Below are 10,976 nucleotides of genomic sequence, written 5' to 3'. Positions count from 1 at the left end.
TGATCCGGCGCCCGCTAAACCCCCTTTCTTACAACCATTCCACAGACTCGCACTGTGAACTCTCCATGGAGAGAGATGGGGATCCAGTGCTTTTAGCACAGTGCTTGTGTATGAGGCCACCCGTAACGTCACCTGAGTGAACTGATGAATGAGTGCTGACACCTAAATCAGCTAGAGTTCATTGACCCCTCACCTCTTTCCCTGTGAGGGAGCCCATTCAGTTCTTCATTCAGTGTAAAAGGGAAGAATAGTCATCTTACTGTACAAAACCAGCAAATGTTAATGATGATTTCATTATCAAATGCAGTTCTATTTGTTGTTTCATTCATTCATGCATCAATTTACTTATGGACAGGAAAAGAATGTAGGAAAAACAATGAAACAGAATAAAAAACCAAACAACCCAATCAAAAAATGGGCAGAAGACCTAAACAGACATTTCTTCAAGAAGACATACAGATGGCCAAAAGGCACATGAAAAGATGCTCAACATCGCTAATTATTAAAGAAATGCAAATCAAAAGTACAATGAGGTATCACCTCACACTGGTCAGAATGGCCATCATCAAAAAGTCTACAAATAATAAATGCTGGAAAGAGTATGGAGAAATAGGAACCCACCTACACTGTTGGTAGGAATGTAAATTGGTGCAGCCACTATGGAAAATAGTACGGAGAACAGCTCTAAAAATAGAGCTACCATATGATCCAGCAATCCCACTCCTGGGCATGTATCCAGAGAAAACCACAATTCAAAAAGATACACGCACCTCAATGTTCACTGCAGCACTATTTACAGTAGCCAAGACATGGAAGCAACCTAAATGTCCATCAACAGATGAATGGATAAAGAAGATGTGGTATATATACATACAATTGAATATTACTCAGTCATAAAAAAGAACGAAATAATGCCATTTGCAGCAACATGGATGGACCTAGAGATTATCATACTAAGTGAAGTAAGCCATATAAAGACATATATCATAAAATAAATAAATTTTAAAAAAGACATATATCATACGATATTGCTTATGATATATACGGAATCTAAAAGAAAAAAAAAAAGACAACAGATGTACTTATTTCCAAAACAGAAAGAGACTCACAGACACAGAAAACAAACTTTGGTTACCAAAGGGGAAAAGGGGGTGGGAGGAGGGATAAATTAGGAGGCTGGGATCAACATATATACACTACTATGTATAAAATAGATAACCAACAAGGATCTGTATAACACAGGGAACTATACTCGATATTATGTAATAACCTATAAGGGAAAAGAATCTAAAAAAGAAATATATATATATATATCTGAATAGCTGTGCTGTATACCTGAAACTTACCCAATATTGTAAATCAACTATATTTCAATTAAAAATACATACATACACACACACACATATCTCAGCATTTTTAGTCTATTTCTAAAATAAAGTTTTACTAGCACTTAATGTAGATATAGGCTAAAACACAAGAGGTACATGAAAATTTTTATATGTTTCCAGGTGAGTGCACAATTGATTTAAGTGTTGTTGGTTTTTTAAGCACAACACGATCCATAGTGCCTGGTGCATGTCTGCTGTTCCCATATATTTATCTCAGATCCGTTCACATAAGGTCTCAAAAAATTGTTATTGGATAATGTTAATCCAAGGTTGATTTAAATTCACCTTCTCACATTCCTTTCTTTTTCAAGTATCCCTCCATGCAGGAAAAAAAAAAAGGCTTACTAATATTTCCCATCATTAAAAATGCTCCTTCTTCTTGCCTCTCCCTCTGATTCAACCTCTTCTCCCCGTGCCCTTTCCTAATTCAACTCACATTTTCTCAAACCCACTAAATAGGAATGAGAGAAGGGGGCAAATGATTCACGAGCTGAAGAAATTATTGGCTATAGAAGGAATCAGTCTAAATAAACTTGAATTTTAGTTGCTTATTATTTTTCAATTATAATGAAAAATAGTGAAACTGTGTGAATTCTCTTGTTCTATAGAGAAGTAATGGAAGGATTTTAAGTTCAGTGTCTACTGGCCTCCCTCCGTCCCTTCAGAAAGATGAAGTTTAGATACCTGGGGGGCACCATACATGTACAGCACAAGAGGGTCTTGTTTGGGGATCACACACCAAGCTTTCTGCCAAGGTTTTGACTTTTCCATATATTGAAGAAAACTGCACACCACACTGTTTCCAGACACTTCTGCAGATTCGATCTAGAAAATACGATGGAAAGAAACAGTGAGAGAGAGTGAATGAACACAAAATGAACCAGATAGAGAGGTAATTCAACTTAAGGTAACATTCATAAATTACAATGTGTTTATATAAAATGTCTCCTGGGATTGTCTAGAGAAGGTTCATCTGCAATTATTATTTAAACATTCATCTAGATCCATGATGAATTAAGTCAATTTTAACTGTATTACCAGACCTGTAATTTAAATAAAATTAAACATTTATTGACTGCTTACTATGAAGGCACTTTTCTTAGCTCACTACTTATATCATTTAATCCTCACACCAACACCAAAAAGTTATTACTTGCATTATTATGAGGTTTAGAGATGAAATAGCTTTCCTAAGATTTAGGAATTGGTGTGCTCGGATTTGAGTCTGGACCCAGAGTCTGAACTCTTAGCCACAATGCTATACCAACGTCACTATGTAAGAATGCAATAGCAAAAAGGCAAATACTTACCAGCAACCTTTGTTCTATACCTGAGATAATTTTAAAGTTTTTTAAATTGCAATAACTCTTTGTGGAGCCATGTACGGTTTTCTGCTTTGTCTCCAAATACGTAAATCACTGGCTAAAAAGGGAACAAAACCCTTTGACTAAATGATGGTTTCTATTACACATATCATGGAAAGCAACTGGTTTGCATCTATTTTCTATCTCTCAAATCCAGTGTCATCCACTGAACAGTGCTGGTTTGCAAACTGCTTTGCTACCAGTTCGAGATAAGCACAGAAAGCAAGAGTAAGCATTTAGAAACTTTTATAGCAATCTGACTTGTGATGATACCCAAGCACATAATTGTGTATTTTACAAAAATACTGAGCTGTGATGGTTTAGAAAGTAAAACTGGCCCTTCATCACAGATAGTTTAAGAAGCACTGACTGGCAAACAATGGACTGCTAGCCCACCACCTGTTTTTATATGGCCTGTGAGGTAAGCAGAGTTTTTACAGATGACCATTTAAAATCAATCTGATGATCTAGAATACGAAAACTTTGGACTCCAACTAAGTGAAATGTTATCTCCCCTCCCCCAAAGGAATTCCATACTTCTTATTACCATATTACAAAAATTATACTAAATTATTACTTTTAAATTTGTCAATAAAAATTTGAGAAAATTTGTTTTCTCTCTTGTTTTAGAAGTAATATTCTCAGTTTTGCCTTTCAGCTTGCAAAGACTAAAATAGTTTCTCTCTGCCCTTTTACAGAAAAAATTTGTTGATCCTTGGTCTAGAGAACATAACAAACTAGTTGTTATGAGTAAGTTTCAAATATATATGTATGTGTGTGTGCATATGCACACATCCACACTTATCTTCTACTTACGGACTTCACACTATAAATACATTTGATTAAATGTGTTAACCTAAAAAGTAATTGATTAATTTTCCTCTAAGTACAGGTTTTTCTAGAAAACTACCTAGAGATTTTTATTTCATAGATACAGCCTGAAATGCACTTCTTAAAACAAGTTATTTGACTCATTATTCTATGCCAGTCTCATCCATTGCTGCTGTTCAGTCTTTCGAGACTGTGTTTCTGGAAGCTACTGAAGCATGTCTTTCCACCTTCCCTGCCAGAGAAAGTCCACTCTGGTCTGCCATACAAGCAACATCTATATCCTAGAAGAATGCAGAGTTATAGTTTGTGGGCCTGTACTTTAACCTCAAGTGGACCTTGAAGTTTATGATCCTTCTTCAGTTAACAGAAATGACTTTTTGTATGTTTATACAGTGTAGGGTTCAATAAACACTCATTGATTCTTAAATAAATTGTAGAAATTCTTAATAAACCAAGTATGTCTATGATTTTAGATACATAAGAGTTTTTTTTTTGATACATAAGAGTTTTGATTATGAGTTTATTCTTCACATAATTCCAGGCTATCTTGAACTTTCTGTCAAAAAGCCCTTATTATGTAGTTTATTACTTATGTTGTTAATATCTTTGGGTGTAAAACTTATTTCAGATACTAGTCGCATTACAGTTCCTAGGTTTGGGAGGTCTGAATTTATCTAAAACATGAATCAAACTTACTTGTGAGACATTTCAGTAATATTTCAACATAGTTCTCAGATTACTGTCACTGGCCATTAAATGATTCTTTTAATGCAATAAGTTGGAAGAGTTTTTCAGGTAATAAGACTTTAATCTAAATTTTAATAATATCATACAGTATTTTCAAAGCCAATATGATGAAACTGAGAGAAAAGCTTTCCTCTTAAAAAAAAATATATAGTAGTAAGTTGGGCATTAGAAGAGATGTCAACTAATACTCTAATATTTGACCACAGCTACCTTCACAAAATCAATACACAATCAGCCCTCCATATCTGTGGATGTAGAACCTAAGGATATGGAGAGCTGGCTGTATCACGCCACTGTATATAAGAGACTTGAGCATCCGCGGATTTTGGTATCTGTAGGGGTCCTGGAACCAATCCCCCGCAGATGCCAAGGAAGGACTGGATTTACTCTCAAATGCACATTGGTTAACATAGCACTGTCCCTCATCTTTCTGTACAACTGAGCATGACCGCAAGAGTCAGCAACAGAACAAAAATATAAATCTTGCTCATCATAGTCCAAATTATTAAATACTAAGAGAAATAACAAAATATATTATTTGTATTCTTCAGAGTTAAAAAAATTCTGTTTCTAGTATAAAAATCTGAAAGATATCCAATATTTAATATTTCATACCTCTAAAATTCCTTTTCTTTTCTTTTCTTCACTGTCTGTGAATCCACTTATTATCTGATAACAGTCTTTACAAACTTTGCTCAATTTACCACCATCATACTCAAGTTGAGCTTTATAATCAGAACACTTCCAACAAACCACCTTAAATTAAGAAAAAATAAAGAAGAGTGAATAATCATATTTTAAAAATAACAAGATTTAAGCAATAATCAGTTATAGGTAATAATAAATGAGAAAAAGTTAAATGTAAAGGGCAAATTTTTATCAGACTAACAATAACCCCATGAACATTTGGAGTATTTGTCATGTATTATAATGCTGTTTGTGATGGGCTCTGCTTGCTCATCCTTCTCTTCCTGGCCCTAAAGGTAGGAGCTCTTCAAAGGCTTGGTCCAGACCATTACACTTCATACCTCTGGACGTTTTATATCTTCCCCAAGTGAATTCATGGTCTACCTTGCTCCCAGCTTTCTCCTTATCACACTTCGTCCCTCCCAACCTGTTCCCCTCTCAGAGTACTCTCTATCGCTGGAAATAGCACAGCCTCCTAACCAGTTATGGCAAGTCAGAAACCTAGGAGTCATCCCGATACCTCTCTCTACCTCACCCCATAGATTCACCATGTTATAAAGTCCTGCTGATTTTATCTCCTAGATATTTTTTCAATCTGTCCATTTTTCTACATCTTCCTTGCAATTACCTGAGTCCAAGCTATCAATGTCCTGGTTTGGACCATTATAGCCTCACGACTGGTCCTTGTAGCATTCCTACTGGAGTCCAGGCCACTACTCTAAGATCCCCTCCAAGCTATTTTCCAAATGGCATCAGATGCTTCCTTAAAAATGCTAATCTGATATATTTCTCTTCTATTTAAATTTCTTTAAAGTCTTCCCTTTGCTCTTGGATAAGGAACAAATTCTTAACCATGGCCTATAAAGTCCTGCATGATTTACCTCTCTTACTCTATCTTCAGTGACACTGGCTTCTTACAGCTCCTAGAGTGCTCTGTTCCCTCCCTCTCTCATCTCTGCTTCAGTGAGTTAACTCTTGCTCATCCTTCAGATACTGACTCAAATTTCACTTCCTCAAGGAAGACTCCTCCAACTTCCAGAATACAGCCCATCTCTTATCACTGTGCTATTAAAGTTCCATGTGCTTTTATTTTTTTTTTTAGCAGATGTTGGGGGTAGGAGTTTATTAATTTTTATTTATTTATTTTTGCTGTGTTGGGTCTTCGTTTCTGTGCGAGGGCTTTCTCTAGTTGTGGCAAGCAGGGGCCACTCTTCATCGCGGTGCGTGGGCCTCTCACTATTGCGGCCTCTCTTGTTGCAGAGCACAGGCTCCAGATGCGCAGGCTCAGTAGTTGTGGCTCATGGGCCTAGTTGCTCCGCGGCATGTGGGATCCTCCCAGACCAGGGCTCGAACCCGTGTCCCCCGCATTAGCAGGCAGATTCTCAACCACTGTGCCACCAGGGAAGCCCTCCATGTGCTTTTTGCATGCACTGATCACAATTTGTAATCATATACTTGTGTGATTTTTCGATTAATGTCACCCTAACTAGGCTGTAAGCTCTATGAGAAATTGTCCTTGTGTATTTTGCTATTTATAGTACCTGTTTAAAAAATAACCTTGCAGTTTAAAAAATTATCTTCTTGGGGACTTCCCTGGTGGTCCAGTGGTTAAGAATCTGCCTTCCAGTGCAGGGGACGTGGGTTCAATCTCTGGTGGGGGAACTACGATCCCACGTGCTGTGGGGTAACTAAGCCTGCGCGCTGCAATTACTGAGCCTGCGCACTCTAGAACCCATGTGCCACAACTAGAGAGCCCGTGCACCACAACTACTGAACCTGCATGCTCTGGAGCCCACATGCCACAACTAGAGAGAAGCCTGCGTCCTGCAATGAAACATCACACATGCCACAACAAGGATCCCGCGTGGTGCAACTAAGACCTGACGCAGCCAAATAAATAAATAAAATTATCTTCTTGCTTCTAGAAGAATATTTTCCCTCATTTATAGTGGACAAACTATATTTAAGAAATTAAATATTAGTAAAACTTTCGGTTTAGATTCACATCATGTAAAATTCATAATAAAAAATTGTTCATTGTTTTCTCATACTTCCAATGAAATTACACTAGGATTTAAAATTAGACATGTCTGTAACTGCAAATTCATATCAACTAATATTTATTTTCAAAGTATGTCACAGTACATTCATATTTTTGTTTGTTTACTGAAAGCAAGTATGTCAATATCTGAAATCATTTCAAGCAAACTCAATGAGAGATTTAAAAAAGTCTTACACTGAGGGGGGAAAAAAAGATGTTTGCTATCAATTTGATTTTGATTATAAAACTGTCTCACTGAGTCAAAACTTAGGTAAAAAGGAAGAATAAATCTGCAATGTAATTGAGAATAATCTGAATGTACTATCAATAAAAAACTGTTGCACGAAAGCATACTAATAATACATTCAGTCATGACACTACAATGCCTACCCTTCTCTATGCTTATGTGTTGCTTTTTAGAAGAAAGTATTAACCTTCAACTTGGTTTACAACGCCCTCCAAAACCTACTGCTACTTCTCTCCAACTTCAGGTCATGCTTTCTTCCTTCTCACTCTTTCCATATGAAACAATTCAATCCCTGAAAACCTGTCAACTGCCTTAGCTGGCTTGAGTTGCTGAATCTTGTTAGAGATATTTCATTCCATTAAATGGACTAGTGTGTCCTTTTAAATTTATAACCATAAACCTCTAATAGGCATCTTTGTTTCTTTGGTAGGCTCATTTTTTCCTGCCCAGAGACAACTATTACATACTTAGCTCTCTTTCTCAAATCTCCCCCCTCCCTCTTACTTCCCCCTTCACTTTCAGATGATGACTCTTCCTCATACTTCAATGAATATATAGATATTATCAGACCTAAATTCCCTCATTTCCCACCACCAAATCAAAAACACACCCACATTTCCACTCATCTTTCCCTTTATCCTTTCCGTTATAATGGAGGGAAGTTTCCCTCTCCCCATCAAAAGTCTGAACTTCTACTTAAGCTATAGGTTCCATCTCATATTTTCTCAAAGTCATTGACTCCTTTGGTTATTATTTATCTTTCTATTTCTTAGATTGCTCATTATGCTCCAGCTACATGACCTTTTGGCAGTCTCAAGAATAGATCAGGGCTTCCCTGGTGGCACAGTGGTGGAGAATCTGCCTGCCAATGCAGGGGATATGGGTTTGAGCCCTAGTCCCGCAAGATCCCACATGCTGCACAACAACTAAGCCCATGTGCCACAACTACTGAGCCTGTGCTCTAGAGCCCGTGGGCCACAACTACTGAGCCCACGTTCCACAACTACTGAAGCCCGCATGCCTAGAGCCCATGCGCTGCAACAAGAGAAGCCACTGCAGAGAGAAGCCCATGCACCACAACGAAGAGTAGCCCCCACTCACTGCAAATAAATAGAAAGCCTGTGTTCAGCAACAAAGACCCAATGCAGCCAAAAATAAATAAATAAAGTTATTTTTAAAAATAAAAAAATTGGGCTTCCCAGGTGGCACAGTGGTTGAGAGTCCGCCTGTTGATGCAGGGGACATGGGTTCATGCCCAGGTCCAAGGAAGATCCCATATGCCATGGAGTGGCTGGGCTCATGAGCCATGGCCGCTGAGCCTGCGCATCCAGAGCCTGTGCTTCGCAACGGGAGATGCCACAACAGTGAGAGGCCTGCGTACCGCAAAAAGAAAGGAAGGAAGGCAGGAAGGGAGGGAGGAAGGGAGGGAGGGAGGAAAGGAAAGGAAAGAAAGAAAGGAGAGGAAGGAAGGAAGGAAGGGAGGGAGGGAGGGAGGGAGGGAGGGAGGGAGGGAGGAAGGGAGGGAGGGAGGAAGGAAGGAAGGAAGGAAGGAAGGAAGGAAGGAAAAATTTAAAAATTAAAAAGAATAGATGAAGCTCTATCTTATCTCAGGGCTTTTGACATACAACTCTCACTGCCTGAATGCTCTTCCTGCCTTCTTTCTTTTTTGTGGTACGCGGGCCTCTCACTGTTGTGGCCCCTCCCGTCGCGGAGCACAGGCTCCGGACGCACAGGCTCAGTGGCCATGGCTCACGGGCCCAGCCGATCCGCGGCATGCAGGATCCTCCCGGACCGGGGCACGAACCCATGTCCCCTGCATCGGCAGGCAGACTCCCAACCACTGCACCACCAGGGAAGCCCCTGCCTTCTTTCTTATGGTTAGCTCTTTCTCACCTTTTAGGCATCAGCTTAAATATCAAACGCCTCAGATAGGTCTTCATTTTTCTAACTAAAATTGGTTCCAAATCCTCTTCCATTACCGTTATTCCCCATTTTAACTTCTTGATTTCTTATTGCATTTATAGTCATTTGAAATGCTTGTCTGTTAATCTGGTCTGTTTTCTCCATTAGAATGTGAGCTCTGTGAAGCTGGCTACCATTTTGCTTACCAGTTTTTCTCCAGGACCCAGCACAGTGCTTTGCATAAAGTTATCACCAACAAAAGTTTATCAACTAAGTGATTTATTGAATGATTTCTTTGTGTTTTTCCAAGTTAATGATTTTACAACACTTATATAGTGACTAACAACCTTAATGACCAAGAAAGCTCACATACATGTCCACATGCTCGACAATGATGCCTTCTCCTCGTCAGGGCATTAAAAGGCTCCTTGCATTTCATACACATTGTAACTTCATTATCTCGGATCCATCTTGGGGCTCTTTTTCCTAGCTCAGCAGTCTAAAAAGGAAAGAGATTCAATTTTAATGGCAAAAACTGTCATTTCCATCCATCCATCCATCCGTTCATTCATTTATTTATTTTAAAAAGAATTTTAACAACATTGCTCATACCATGTTCTGAAACTCAAGATCCAGAAAAAGAGAGAGAGAAAAAAAAAGTTCAAAGACATTGAAGCAGCATGAAAAGGCACTCTATTGTATTCATCTAAGAAGAAATGAGATCCTGTCCAAATAGCCAGTTTTGGCAATGCAAAGGGAAAAGACTGGGTAACAAAATAACTAGATAGATCTTCTGCAACTGCAAAGAGAAAAGAACTTAAAGAATTTAATTCAACTTACAGAAACCTCTGAGTGAATGTCATTATCCTTGGCAATTGCATTTCTGAAGGTTTCATGCCTCTGATGGAAAGCATCAATAGTCTCTTGAAGTGCCTAAAATATACATGAAATTCAAAGCAGATATTAAAGTATCACATGCAAATTAATAAAAACACTTTATTAAACAAATATTTAGGATGGAAATCACCTTAAAAATTAAATGACCTTATTCTGATGACTACAATATGTGCATAATACAACAATATGTGCACATCTGGTACACATACAGAGGTTACCACAAAACAAAAATGAAAATAGAAATCAGGTTTACCTTGATCCATTCTTCTTTGTCTTGCTCAGAACTAAAATAAACAACAATGAAAAATTAAAGTGAATAAAGAGAACATTAATGAGTTATACCTGGTGCATACAACTGTATTTATGTTAGTCCAACTTTCTGGAAAATTCAGGGATGTCCAAGAAGGAGTTATAATAAAAATTAAACAGAATCTCTGGCAATTGAACAAATGAATTCATAAACATAGTTTTATACCATCCACTTACTTTGGTACACATAACTTTTTTTTTTTTTTTTTTTTGGTACACATAACTTTTGATGGAGAGAGTTAAGTTTGGCTTCTATTAGTTTAACCACCATCATCTAGTTGTATATATCAGGTATCTGTAGATCTAGCATTATACTAGATATAGGCCTAGTCTTCCAATTCACCTTTATGAAAACACATGAGGCTTTGAAAGGCTCCTAGTCACAACCCATCTTAGAAAAGATTGCAATTATCCTTGAGACTATAAATTACCTGTGTAAAGCCTTAGGGAGCTATGTAACATTTCCTTTGGTAAACAATTTAATTCTATTTTGCTAGGCTTCAGGCAATACCATACCTAATTCATTATAGATAAAACACAACGAAGATTTAAATGCCTGTAGG

At 37.8% G+C, this 10,976-nt stretch overlaps 1 protein-coding gene across 10 annotated transcripts in view; it reads right to left on the bottom strand.

The window, feature by feature from the left end:
- The window catches only part of FGD4 (FYVE, RhoGEF and PH domain containing 4), a 206,718-nt gene that overhangs the window by 12,396 nt on the left and 183,346 nt on the right, over positions 1 to 10,976 (bottom strand). For all 10 annotated transcript variants that reach the window (XR_007470150.1, XR_007470151.1, XM_033430115.2 and 7 more), the window contains 5 exons: positions 10,358 to 10,388; positions 10,048 to 10,140; positions 9,581 to 9,706; positions 4,946 to 5,086; positions 2,073 to 2,213 (listed from right to left, as the gene is read on the bottom strand). Coding sequence is in view for 8 of the 10 variants with exons in the window: in XM_033430115.2 (XP_033286006.2) it covers positions 2,073 to 2,213; positions 4,946 to 5,086; positions 9,581 to 9,706; positions 10,048 to 10,140; positions 10,358 to 10,388 (532 nt within the window). In the remaining 2 variants the exon portion in view is untranslated. The remainder of the gene's footprint in view (positions 1 to 2,072; positions 2,214 to 4,945; positions 5,087 to 9,580; positions 9,707 to 10,047; positions 10,141 to 10,357; positions 10,389 to 10,976) is intronic.

This window comes from Orcinus orca, chromosome 11 (genome assembly GCF_937001465.1).
Source record: "Orcinus orca chromosome 11, mOrcOrc1.1, whole genome shotgun sequence".
Lineage (NCBI taxonomy): Eukaryota > Metazoa > Chordata > Mammalia > Artiodactyla > Delphinidae > Orcinus > Orcinus orca.
This window is presented reverse-complemented; position numbering and strand designations above follow the sequence as displayed.